Raw genomic sequence first — 13,294 nt, forward strand, 5'->3', positions numbered from 1 at the left:
CCGATCAATGCATTCTTTAAATTTGTCAAAAAACCAAACTACTTTATTTTCACATTTTAAATCAAGCTTCAGCAAACCACCATCTGCATCAACCGACTATTTAAAACATTAACGAGTATCTAGTCTTCCAAGAAAACTTCAAAAGCAGACCTCGTGTATCTCTGGACAGATCAGGTATAAACATTTTAAACGGATAAATAAAAAACAAAAAAGTTCAAAAACAAATGTCACATACAATAGTTGTTTGGAATTTAACTTCAGTGTAAAGTTTAAATAATAAATAAAACTATCAAAAGGGGTCAATGGCACATACAAAGTATAAGGTATGTTTGGCTTCCTATCCTAATAATAAACAATAGCCGTTTGGCTCATCTAATCTAAAGCTTTCCTAACACACAAAAGTTGGTTAGGTTAGCTAAGCCAACCTGATCAATTTAAATATTTATTATGTGGGTTATGATAATCACTTGATATTTTCTTATAATTAATTCAAATTTGTGTCAACACGTATGAAAAATACATATTAATTGGAATAAATTCTTTATGTGTTATAACTCTCTTATCAGGTTGTAGGTTTCTTGACGCATCATTTCATTAGCATAATAAATTCAAATTGTTCATTTATGCTTAGCTCAAACAACTAAAAAGGTGGGAATAAAAATTATGTTTTTTTAATAAAGTTTATTTTTATTTTAAAGTAACATTTTATACGAATTGAACAGAAATTGAAAATGTCAAATTGATGGTTATGGGTTTTAATAGCAACTTTTTTATTTTTATAAACAAAAATATAAAATTGAAATTAATTTTCATAAGCTCACCGGCAGAGTGTTTACTAAAGATTTCTTGGAAGTTAAAATGGATTTAAATAAAACCTAAAATAAATTATAACTTACTTAGTGAATCACTAAATTACATGAATTTGAATTTGTGTTTCAAGGCTATTTTGTGAAGATGATAATAGAAAAGATGAAGACGTTGTTAGATTAATCCAATTTTTATATTTTTGAACTTTGACATACATTTTAACAAATGTTATTCTGGAAAATCACTGACATTAAAACTCAGCAACTCTAAGTATAATGTGTTTGACCTTTTATATAATACTTAGTGTTTTGCAGGTAAAACAACTTAATGTAATCTTGTAATCTTGATAAAATGTATTCTTATTTTATGGAGTGCTTTTTGAACAGCTTCACAACTTTTATAATAGTTTGTAGAAGAAAGAAATATTGTTGGAATGCATAAGTTATCAATATAATGTGGAAGATAATTTCATGACACTTATTTTTAAAACATCATATCCTTTGCAACTTCGAGCTACAATTTCCATTAAATAATTCCAATAAATGAGTCAGACCACTTCAACAAATGAAGTTGTCGTTAGGTTGAAATTGAAATGTATGATAAGTGCACTGTTTAACAAGTTGCAACGTATTATTGATTTATTTTTGAAAACAACAAATAAGTCTAGCTTCAAAAATTTAATTTCAATTACTCTTCTTAAGTGGCTCAGGAATTGTATAGTCATTTTGGAAGAAATTAGCTTTATCACTAAACGAAATTCGTTCTATCGTAAAATGATCCATGATGAGTTGTAAACTATACTGAACAGAAATGTAAACACGTTTTGAAATTTTCAAGTGTCATACTATTAAATTTAGTGGTAAAACAGTCGGTTTAAAACTATTGAATACTGTCTTATAAATCTCATTCCTGTGTGCGAGTCATTTCAGGGATGACATTTTCATGAAAATAATTATTACTCTTATAGGATTTGTCAAGTCCCATGAAATAAGGCCAAGTGTACTTTAAAAAAGCTAAATAAGGCCAATTTTTAGCAGTTGGTCATCTCGAATTATGAAAAAGAGAAATAAGGCCAAAATATTTTGGGAAATAACACCGAATTAATTTAACGTTAGGTATGTAAAGGGTCCCTCTGCGGCCCCCCTACTTGGACACACTATAGCATTTGGGGTAGGAACGAGAATGTAAAGTTTTTTTAAAAGATTTCATTCAAAGAATTGTTGGCAATTATCCTCACACTGAAATCGTCATTGCGGGCGAATTTAATGTACACAATTCTTCTTGGCTTCGTTATTCTGGTCATTCAACACCGAAAGGAAGTTATGTTGAGATCTTCGATGAATTAAATCATTTATATCAGCTTGTCGATGAGCCAACTCGAGTCCCTTAGACTTGTTTCTTACCTCTGACCCTAATACATACACAATCAGTGCATTACCGCCTCTAGGCACATCAGACCTATCGTTAAAGAAAAAAACTCCAATGAGAACCGTTTAGCAATATGAAAAAGACAACTGGGACGGTCTCAATGAATTCTTCAGGAACTTTAACTGGTCACTATGTTTTCTCGATAGTGACGTGGATTCCAGCGCAGATATGGTAACAAATTTAATTCTTTTGTGGAATGAGAAATTTTATCCCGAGTAGAGTGGAATCTATTAAACCCAAAGGGAACTCATGGTTTGATTCGAGCTATAAAGAGGTTATTAGGTTCAGAGATGTAAGTTTCCGTTGTTATAAAACCAACCCGACTGAGGAAAACCGGAATTAGTTCAAACAAGCTAGAAAGACCTGTAATGGTCATATTCGACGAACCAAATTTTTGCATGATCAGAAATTAAGGCAAAAAATACTGGAATGTCCCGAAGGTAGTACAAATATCGGGTCATTTGTAAAAACCGTACGAAACAGCACGTCATCCTCGGTTCCAACGCTCGTCTACAATGACACTCCCTATGTAAGCTCGATTGCAGCACACTTTGCTGTTAATTCGACGCTACCGGATAGAGTCATGAGTCCTCCTGTTCTTGAGAGCGTAAATGATTCACATATTTGATATTGCCAAAAATGCTGCCAGATGCTTAGGATTTCTCCGAAGATGCAAGCAATTTTTCACCCCTTCTGATCTGGCTATAATCTACAAATCTTTTATCCGTCCAAAGCTTGAATATAATTCGCATATCTGGGCAGGTGCCCTCAAAACAAATTTAAATCTCTTGGATAGAATTCAAAAAAGGGCTTTAAGAATGATAGGTGACAGAACTATAATCGAAACATTTACATCGCTAGAACACCCCCGCAATGTTTCGTGCCTTTCGTTGTTTTACCTATCGATATTTTTACAAACACTGTTCTGCTGAATTAGCCAGTTGCATTCCACCCCTTAAACGATTCAGCCGTAATACTCGCACTTCCAGGAATGCTCATCAGTTTACCCTTGAGCTCAATTTCGGGTGTACTGTTAAGTATAGAGATTCTTTCTTAAATCGCACATCGAGAATGTGGAATGCTTTGGCCAACTCTGTTTTTTCCTCCCATTTCAATGTTTAGAACCTTAAGACCAATAGGTATCGGTATCTCCTCTTAAATTCTTCCCTATTTTCCTAATGCTCGCACTGTGTTTAAATGTAAACATTTAGAGGGTACTAATAACATCTTGAGTGCCTGTAACTTATAAAAAAAAAGAAATAATACAAATTTGGCTTAATTCGCTTTGTTAAAGTGTTATTAGACCAACATTTGGCAATTAACTTTATTATACTTTATAAAAGTGAAATAAGGCCTGTTGTTGATATTTGGCCTCGTTTCACTGGGCTTTATTTCAAGTCACTGATACGTCAAATCCATGCTAGAGGCATTAATCTTCAAAAAAAAAAACTTGGCAGCACCTTCAGATCTTATACCCAAGACGCCAAAAGACGGGTACTACAATATCAAACCAAAGACATAGAAAAAACACCCTTATAACCGAAAGTTTGATTAAAATTGACAACATACACAAAAATTAATTTAGATACATTGGCGCAAATTTGAATCAACCGTTGCTAAAGGTTTAATAATTTGGTAGTTAGCAATTTGCGTATTTCCTTTTATTAAAAACGACCATTTAAACACGTCTAAAAAGTGACAGTTCGTGAGAATAAACAAAGCAAATGCGGTTTAAAGGGACCTATTAAATGATATTTTCAAGAGTGAATTGGACTATTCTATGCTGTGTTTTTATAAAAATAGTTGTACAGATATCAAATGGATTTGTCAAATTTTTTAAAAGTTTAAGTAGCCATTTCTTGGTTTTAACTTTAACAAAGTTATAAGAGGTAGGTAGTATTATGTTTTAAACTAGCAGAATTACCTTTTTAGCTAAGTAAATTTCTAAATATAGCTTTAAAATTTTACTAAATCGTTTAAAATTTTGGGAATTTTACAGCAGTTCGAATATTAGTTCCGAATTCCTTTGCTAAAACATGAAGTAAAAAGTCAAGAAAAGTATTAAGTCTCATCAAAAATATCTAAAAAGAAAAATACTAAATACAACATTTTGACTGTTAAATCGCTATACTTTACTTCTTATATATAAATTAGAATGAGAAATGTTCAAACTATTAAGTTATTTTTTTTTGTTCGTTATTTAAAATTTTAAATATGCATTCTACGTATGTGTTTTTATTTAAATTAATTTGAGATCTTTCGTTTTCTTTTTTCTTTTTTCTAGGTTCACCTTGGGCTGGTGCCAATTTCAGCATCATGACGGGACTTTCGTTGCTATTGCCGCTACCGCTGTCGTTGTTGTTTTCACTGTCATCTTCGTCGTCTAGGTTGTTGTCATTGCAACCGCCGCCGCACACACCGGTGACAGTGAATTTAAATTACCCATTGTCGTTGTCGTCGTCGTCGTCGGTGCTCAGCGCCACCTATCAGTCACTAATACCAATACCAGGTAGAGAAGAACTTGAAGAATCGTTGAGCATAGCATCATTGTCACCAAAAACTACCAAAAGCTTAACCTGGAAGCGATCAGTGGACGATCGCACAAGCAGGCAGATACGCAAAGCGTACATCTGTCGGATATAAATCAATATCTTGTCATCATCGTGTCCCCAACCGAGCACAAACAAATTTAAACGTTTCAAACGCCTAAAAATAAATAGATTGAGATACTCAAGTGAAAATCTTCCTGCCGATCGAAAAATACTACTACATACACAACTACTACTATTACTACCACGTAAAGAGCAATAAATACGAATACAAATACAAAGAAACGATATTCAAGACAATCGCAGACTGTGTCCTTTGAGCAACAATTTTGTTTAGTTTTTCTTCTTCTTTTTTGTTGTTGTTGATTTATTTTTTGTTTTTTTTTATAAATTTTTATTTAGTTTTTTAGTTTTTTAAATAAATTTAGTTATTTTTTGATTTTTGAAAACAAATGAGTCTGAACCATAATCAAACATCAGCAACAGCAATGTCGCCCTCCTTCAATCGATCGTCAATATACGGATCGGTGGGTCCGCCACCGACCGCGCCCGGCGGCGGAGGCTCCTTGGCTGGGCACCTGGCAAGCACACTGGCACCCAGCAGCGCCGACCCCGCCGATGGCTTGAATGCAACACACGGCAGCGACAACGAATGGATCGATAGCGTCATGCTGACGTTTAAGGCATCTTTGATGTTATTTATAATAATTGCCGCTATTTTTGGCAATTTACTTGTAATTATTTCTGTGATGCGAAATAGAAAATTAAGGTAAAATCTTAATTATAACATTAAATTGTAAACATTTTTTTATTTTTATTTTTATTTTTATTTATTTATTTCAACTAAATGCTACTTGACTTTCTATACCACTAATTAATTTATTTTGTGTTTTGAGTTTTCCTTCTCTGAATTTTAATCGATGGTGTTTTTCCTCTTTTATTTTTTTTTTATTTTCTTATATTTATTATTGGGTGCTTAATTTAAAAATATTTATATTTTTGTTTAATTTCAGAATCATTACAAATTATTTTGTAGTCTCCTTAGCAATGGCCGATATTATGGTTGCAATAATGGCCATGACATTTAATTTTAGTGTTCAAGTAACGGGAAGGTGAGTGTTTTTCTGTCGAAGATTTTATTTTCAAATTTTACAATTTTGTAAATTTATTTTTATGAGCTTAAGAGGTCTGGGAAAAATTTTTGTTTTACGCTTTGACAATGAAGTTTTATGGAAAATTTAATTTGCTTTTGAGTTGTGTTTCTGATTAATTGTCATTTTATTTTTAATGAGATTTGAGAAAACAGAAACATTTTTTTGTTTATGTTTTCTTTTTGAAGGTGGAACATGACAATTTTTGACTATTTAGTATATTTTTTATTTTGTATGGGAGAGCTTAAATTAATGATTTTTTTTTTAATAAATTGTTAAAAAAAGTTTCTTTCTATGACAACCGATTATTTTCTGAGTAAAATTTCTGATGGTGTGGCAATGTTAAAATTGAGTTTTACATTTCAAATAAAATTTAATGTTACCAAGGACCTATCTTGAGTGACCTTGAACATGTTGTTCAATGTACATATCTATAACTACGTAGAATATTTTATGTTATACTTTAAAACTTTGGTAGACCTTCAAGATCTCAGAGTCATAAGAAAAAATTATGATTTTATAATCTATAATAAGTTTTAATCATTAGTATAATATTACGATCGGCTGGGCTAAGGATGGTAGATAATTATTTGCATACAAAGGGTGATATTTTAGCTACTATCTTCTTGGCAACACTGGTTTGAAAAGCTGACTCACGTTTAGTGTTTTGTTTTACTATCAAACATTTTCGGTTTGGTCTAATAAGAATCGTCTTACCAATCGAACAACGCTTGAAAATTATTGGATTTTATTATCAAAATGCGTGCTCTGTTAAGAAAGTTCATCTCGCGCTTTTTCCATTTTAGTTCAGTTTGATCGACCGACTGAAGCGGCTTTTTGGGCTGTTATAACTAAATTTCGCACCAAATTGACATTGTTGGACATTAAGCCACCAACGTTTTGCTGTGATGCCTTTGAAAGTACAGCTGGTGCAGGAATTGAAGCTTACTTGAATTTTTGGCGAATGGGGTCTTGGAAAGTTGGCCAAAGATTCACTTTTTTACTGGAAAATTGTATTCAGCGACGGAGCTCTTTTTTGGCTCAATAAATTGTCGATTTTGGAAAGAATTTCAGCCAGAAGCATTGCAAAGGTTACCCATGCATTCAGAAATATTAACAGTTTGGTGCGGTTTATGGTTGGTGGCATCATTGGAACGTACTTCTTGAAAGGTGATGCGAATCGTAAGGTAACTGTGAATATCGAGCGCTACCGTGAGATGATATCAAGCAAAAGCTTGACCTGTATGACATGTGGTTTCAACAATACGGTGCCATATGCCACACATCATGCGCAACAATGGACTTATTGAGAGGCAAGTTCGGTGAAAATTTTATTTCACGTTTGGGACCGGTCAATTGGCTGCCTAGATCGTGCGATTTAACGCCTTTTGACTATTTTTTGTCAGGCTATGTTAAAGCTCATGTCTATACGCATTGAAAGACACAATTGAAGCTTTTCGTAAGATACCGGCAGAAATTTTTTAAGTAATATGACCAAATTTGACTTAGCGGCTGGACCATTTGACGCGCAGTCAAATGCATGAAATAATGAAAATTTGTAGTACCCGTGGCATGATGGTTAGTGCGTTGGACTGTCATGCCAGAGGTCTTGGTTTCGATCCCTGCCTATGCCATCTAAAGTCTTTTCACGGGTACTGCCTCTTGCGAGGAATTGACAAATTCTCCAAGAGTAACTCTTGTCATGAAAAAGTGTTTTCTCAAATTAGCCGTTCGGATTCGGCGTATAAACTGTAGGTCCTCTTCATTCGTGACAACATTACTCGCACACAGGATTGGTTGAGAGTTGTAAGTCACTAGGCCCTAGTTCTCAACGGACTGTTGCGCCACCCAATTTTTTTGTATGTGTTTTTTTTTTTAACTTTCCTATAGCTTTATAAGTGTGCTTTCAAGAGCAGGGTCAATCGCCGCGATAAAGGACATTTAAAAAAAAATGTGTTGAATTGTTAAAATTTTATTAAAGGCTCCATATACTTCTGAGAATTCTGATTCTGAGTATCTTTATACAATCTTCTTTTGTGAATTGCCTATTGTAATTAATATGATATGGTGATGAGGATTATGTGTACGAAAAGAAGTACTGCAGTTATTCCAAAATAATGCCAAGCTGCATCATGTTCCATTTTATTGCCTCTGATTCCAGAGTGCCTTAGTACCAAACCTAATATAATGTTTGCTGTCATTGTGCATGTGCACCTTACTTGTTCTTGAAGTGGGGACAATGATTTGTCATATTCTTCGGACCATTTCTCAACTAGAAAATATAGCTTTTTGAATCTGCAATGTAGTTGTTTGCTTCTTTAGATCTTTAAACAATTTTGTTCGCACTTGACTACAGCATAAGAAGAGTTATCATCACTGTTAGGATTGTATTGCCCTAAAAATAAAAAAAAGGCAAAACAAAACTCTTAAAATGCAAAGAAAGGGCATTTATTAAAAGAACTAGGAAAATAAATGAAAATGCGTTTAACTACCAAGAGTTTTTTTTAAGTTCTCAATTAGCAATCTTTGGTTGTTTTTAGAAGGGCTGTTTAGGAACTAAATTATCTCTCAACTTCAGTTGAAACGAGTGGAGCCGATCTTAAACTTTCAACATTATTCACTTTTATGTTTTCTAGAAATTTGGATTCCACGTCGCCGTTTATTATAGAATTTATCTTTTCATCGTTTTTAGCCCAGTGTTTCCATTGAAAATGGCAGTAAACTTCTTCAAGACATCCTCTGCAATGGGCCCCTGTTGTTTTTTTTTTCCTCAATGTCTTATAGACAGCACTTCGCTAATTGATGTTCCTTGATGAGAATATTGTTACTCTCAAATATACCTGTTTCTTGTAGCTCTTTAAAAAATTGTTTTTTTCGGATCAACTAAAAACCAAAATTGACTTTAATGTACGCCAGCTGAACTTGCAGTTCTTCATCTTCAATCATTTTTTTGCAAATGCAACACATCATCGCTGAAGATTTTTTTGAGCCGAGCAAAATAGTCCCCATAATATTCTGCTGCTCTTAACCAAGCTAAAACTTGGTTTATATACTAGTTAAGTAAATTCAAAAATATGAATTCAAATTTAGTTTCAAACAAACTTAGATGTTGAGGTGGCAGTGGAAATTTAGGTTCCATTTTCTTAAAAATACCAATCCGAGGTGGACCCTTCAGAATTACTTTTTTCAAGTTCGACACGAAGGAGTCAACTTTTGTGTGGTAACTGCGTATTCTTTTACAAACTCTGTCTACGCTGTGAGCGACCCAAGTTACGTGAACCATTTTCGAGTACAAACCTTGCAGAGTTTTGCCACTCTTCTTCATTTATACGGTGCAGCTTCTTTTCTGTCTTCTATTCACGTGGATCGTATATTTGAGCTACTCTTTCGATTCCCTTTTACACTGCCTTTGAATTCTGCTAATTGCTATCCATCGGGTGAACTACATTATCTCAAACCAATTTGACATTCAAATAAACAACTGTTCATGTTAAACTCTTGGGAATGTTGGTTAAATTGTTTTGATTCATACTAAAATTAAGTTTAATCAATCCACCTAAACAGAATAATTTGTATAATTTTTGGAAATGGGCAGTTTTGGACTTTTTATAAGCAGAGGAATAAGAGAATACTCAAACAGAGAGCTTCGGAGAAATGTTAAAAAGTTTCTTCCTTCCCCTAAAAATGGTAATATTTTTTATTCATAAAGCAAGCAATCTAAATTTAGCAATAAATTAGTTTTCAGTTACATTTTGCTTACAAAAATTAACAAACCAGACATCAAATGCAAAAAATCCGCTGCATTTTATATGCGGATCTGAATTGTACAGAATGAATGATTTTAAGTGAATAGAAGAATATCGCACAGTATTAATGACGTAACCGACATACACAGATTCACTTCGAATAAAAAGCAGAATAATGATTAGTAAAAATTCAAGTAAAATTCCCCCCGATGAATAGCAGAATAGGCCTGAAAGACATGATCAGTGTTGACGTTATCGATCATCTTTTGGTGTAGAAGGGTCAACTATTTTATTTCTTTTGAAGCCAAAATTCTTGAACCGCGCATATTTAATAAAACTTAAGAATTTATATTTGAGTTTGAGAATTTTTAAGTGATTACATGTGTTTCTAACAAAGATTGCTTCTCATTGGTTTCTTTTAAAAATATGTTCACATTTTGTAAAAACAAAGAGATAAAAAACAGATGCTTCTAGAAATCTAACCAAATGTTTAAAAAAAATATTTTCTATGAAATGAAAACGAGTTTAAAGTAAATTTCTTTATTTTGAACCAATTTAATATAGTATTTCATTTTTAGAAAAAAACCACCTATACAGAATTGCCCAAGTCTGAAGAGTTATATTTGCAGAAACCTCTAATTGCAGTATTTTCTGTGGCAGATAAGTTCCTAGTTGATCTTTTGACAGCTACCATTGTCCTAGTAAGGCTATTATAAGAAATTGTTGTCAACCCTAAAACCCTATTGTAGCAGTCATAAATTAAGTAATTACTAGAAATGGAGTAACCATGAATTAACCAATTGCTCTCTTTCCAGTTAAAAAAAGATTTAACAATATACCGACTTTAAATAACCTATCTCTGGGCACCGAATAATCATGATGTTTCAAACCTCGATTAATAACGATAACACGTTATCCTTCCTTGTTGTCTCTGGGCACCGAACAATCATGATGTTTCAAGCCTCGTTTAATAACGATAACACGTTATCCTTCCTTGTTGTGTGTGTTTAGTGTCAGCAGTAAAATCAGTTACTTTGAAAAGCTTTTTCTCTCTTTGCTGTAGTTTACCCTTGAGCTCAATTTAGGATAGGTTGTCAGGTATATATGTTGTCCGGCTGCAAGTACAGCAGCGTTTTAAGTCCTCCTGGAGCATAGGGCAGCAACAAGATCCTTCCACCTATCCCGATTCACCGCAACTGACCTCAGCTGTGGCCACGATTGAATACCTTGAGACCGAGCCTCCTTCAAAACTGATGACCTCCAATTTGTCTTTGGTCTTCTAGCGCGTCTATTACCCTGGGGATTCCATTGGACCGATTGTTTTGCTATATTGTCGTCCGGTTTCCTCAGTGTATGGCCTATCCAACGCTTTTACGTTGCATGATGTCTTATACCAATTTTTTCTGTGCGGTGTCAGCTTAACGTTAGAAATAGTTTTCGGCTACCGGGTCTTTAGAATTGAGAGCAGACAAAGGGTAACGAAAGCATATAATCTACTAGAGATGTTGGCAGATCATTTCCATGTTTCAAAACCATATAACAGCACTGATTTGATTTGGGATTCGAAGAGTTTCAACTTGGTGCGTAGCGATATTTTGCTAGAGTTCCACACAGGGAAAAGAATGCCAAATTCACTATGGGCTTTGTTTATTCTACTGTTAACATCCAGGTCTGTTCCCCAATCGAGAGCTATAAAACTTCCCAGATAATTAAACTTCTCGACCTCCTCTATGGTCCCCTGCCTTAGAATAACTTGTGTAATCTATGTGACTAAGCTTTTCAGGCATATAGATATCTATTCTTTTTTCAGCCGCACCTGAAGAATGTAAATCTTTACTTAAAAGCTTCTCTTTATTTTCTTGCTAGTACTGTGTTTCAACAAAAGCTGCAAATATTGTCGAATTCTGTTCTTCAATGGATTTCACAACAGTGTTTTTTTCTTAATTTTGTTGTCACTTTGCTTGATTTCAATCTATTTCCTACAAAATACGTGACTGTAACTGTTTGTGTCATATTCATTCCAATTATTATAATTTATTTCACAAAGAATAAATCAAGCCTTCGAAGCATGTCCGTAGCATATTTTATTTTAATACCCTTGGACAGCTATATCAGTGTAGTTTAGAAGATGGAGAGAAAGAAGTCCAGCTATAAAAACTGCAAGGATTATTCCATATATTGATCTAAGATGGATTCACTCATTTTATGACACCATATTCACAAAGCGTAGTCTTAACTCTTTGAGCAAACTTTTTTCCAATAGTTTTTTGTTCACTGGATTTCGAGAAAAAATAACTCCTGGCATATAGATGAAGCCGTTTATCAATGCTACGTGATAACCCTGCTGGGATATAAATTCTAACATCAGTTGAATATGTAATATTCTCTCATAAAATACAAACTATAAAAGTCTTACATACTTACATTAAGTTAAAAGAAAAAAAGTTTTCTTTTTCAACTCTTCCCAGGGAGGTCTTCGATTCGAAGACAAAGTTCTTCAAAGTCAACTTGTTTCTTTTTTTCGTTCCTTTTTTTTGTTCCTCAATTTTCATCGCATTTCAATATTGCAGAAAGAATTGAAATCGTTATCATAGTTACTTATGGCTGGTTTGAGCAAGGGAGTAAAGTGGGAGCTGGTGGTGCATGTAGTTTCTTTGGGAAGCACTCCAATTTATTGCTGAGAACTTTTATTCAATAAAATAATTGACGGAAGAAATCCGTCGCGAATCCTTTTCAATTCCGAATAGAATATTATAGATTTATTGGTAGTTTGTTTGAGTTATTTAAAGCTTGAAATATTTCTGTTCGAAAAAAAGATACATACATTTATATATGTATATCTTGAGCTCATTCTGAGATAAAAATTAATTGAATATGCGATATGCTTCATCAATGGCTGTTTTCTTATTGATTATAAGAAGTTCGTGTTTATTATGCACATCAAATGTTTTTGGTATCACAGTAAATGGTAAGTGTTATGCAACATTTTCAAGTAAAGTTATAAGTTTTGAAAACAAAAATTTATTGAAATTTGTAAGTCTAGACCTTGTCGAATGAAACAAAGTTTGACAATCTACAAATCGATGAGAAAAGTTTGGGGTTAAGAGTTTAAATTTTCACGGCGTTCAGAGGAGTCATGAGAGTAGTAAATATATGAAAAATGGTAAACTGCTTGAGGGATCATTTTAGAGCTCTTAAACTTAAAAACTCAAGGCAAGGAGTCACCAATTTAAGGACAACTTATATTCCCAAAAGACGAGCAAATTCTTTAAATTTTTGTATTGGTGCAGTAAGAAAAGAGTTTTAAAGTATTTAATCAGGAAAACATATCCACTAAACTTATATTCGTTCTTCTCTTTATTAAAACCTTTGTCTTAACTTGTGTCTTTTTATAATTTTCTTATTTAGCAGAGTTGTGATAGATATGCCAATTTTGTAAGCTTTGGTTCATATACATATTTTGGTACATATTTTTTTCTTTTTAGAGATTGAATACAATATTTAATATACATAAAATAGTTTGAGCATGGCATTTGCCGTCTGCCAGATTGACTATACAATATTAGCTCTATATATGTGTTTGATAAAATTACATTTTTAATTTAATAGTTCA

At 33.3% G+C, this 13,294-nt stretch overlaps 1 protein-coding gene across 2 annotated transcripts in view; it reads left to right on the forward strand.

Moving 5' to 3' along the window:
* The window catches only part of LOC129953879 (octopamine receptor beta-2R-like), a 326,144-nt gene that overhangs the window by 280,119 nt on the left and 32,731 nt on the right, over positions 1-13,294 (forward strand). For both annotated transcript variants that reach the window (XM_056067406.1, XM_056067407.1), the window contains 2 exons: positions 4,520-5,553; positions 5,798-5,896. In XM_056067406.1, the coding sequence (XP_055923381.1) occupies positions 5,237-5,553; positions 5,798-5,896 (416 nt within the window). In that variant the 5' untranslated portion in view covers positions 4,520-5,236. The remainder of the gene's footprint in view (positions 1-4,519; positions 5,554-5,797; positions 5,897-13,294) is intronic.

The sequence above is a fragment of the Eupeodes corollae genome, chromosome 1 (assembly GCF_945859685.1).
Source record: "Eupeodes corollae chromosome 1, idEupCoro1.1, whole genome shotgun sequence".
Taxonomy (NCBI): Eukaryota; Metazoa; Arthropoda; class Insecta; order Diptera; family Syrphidae; genus Eupeodes; species Eupeodes corollae.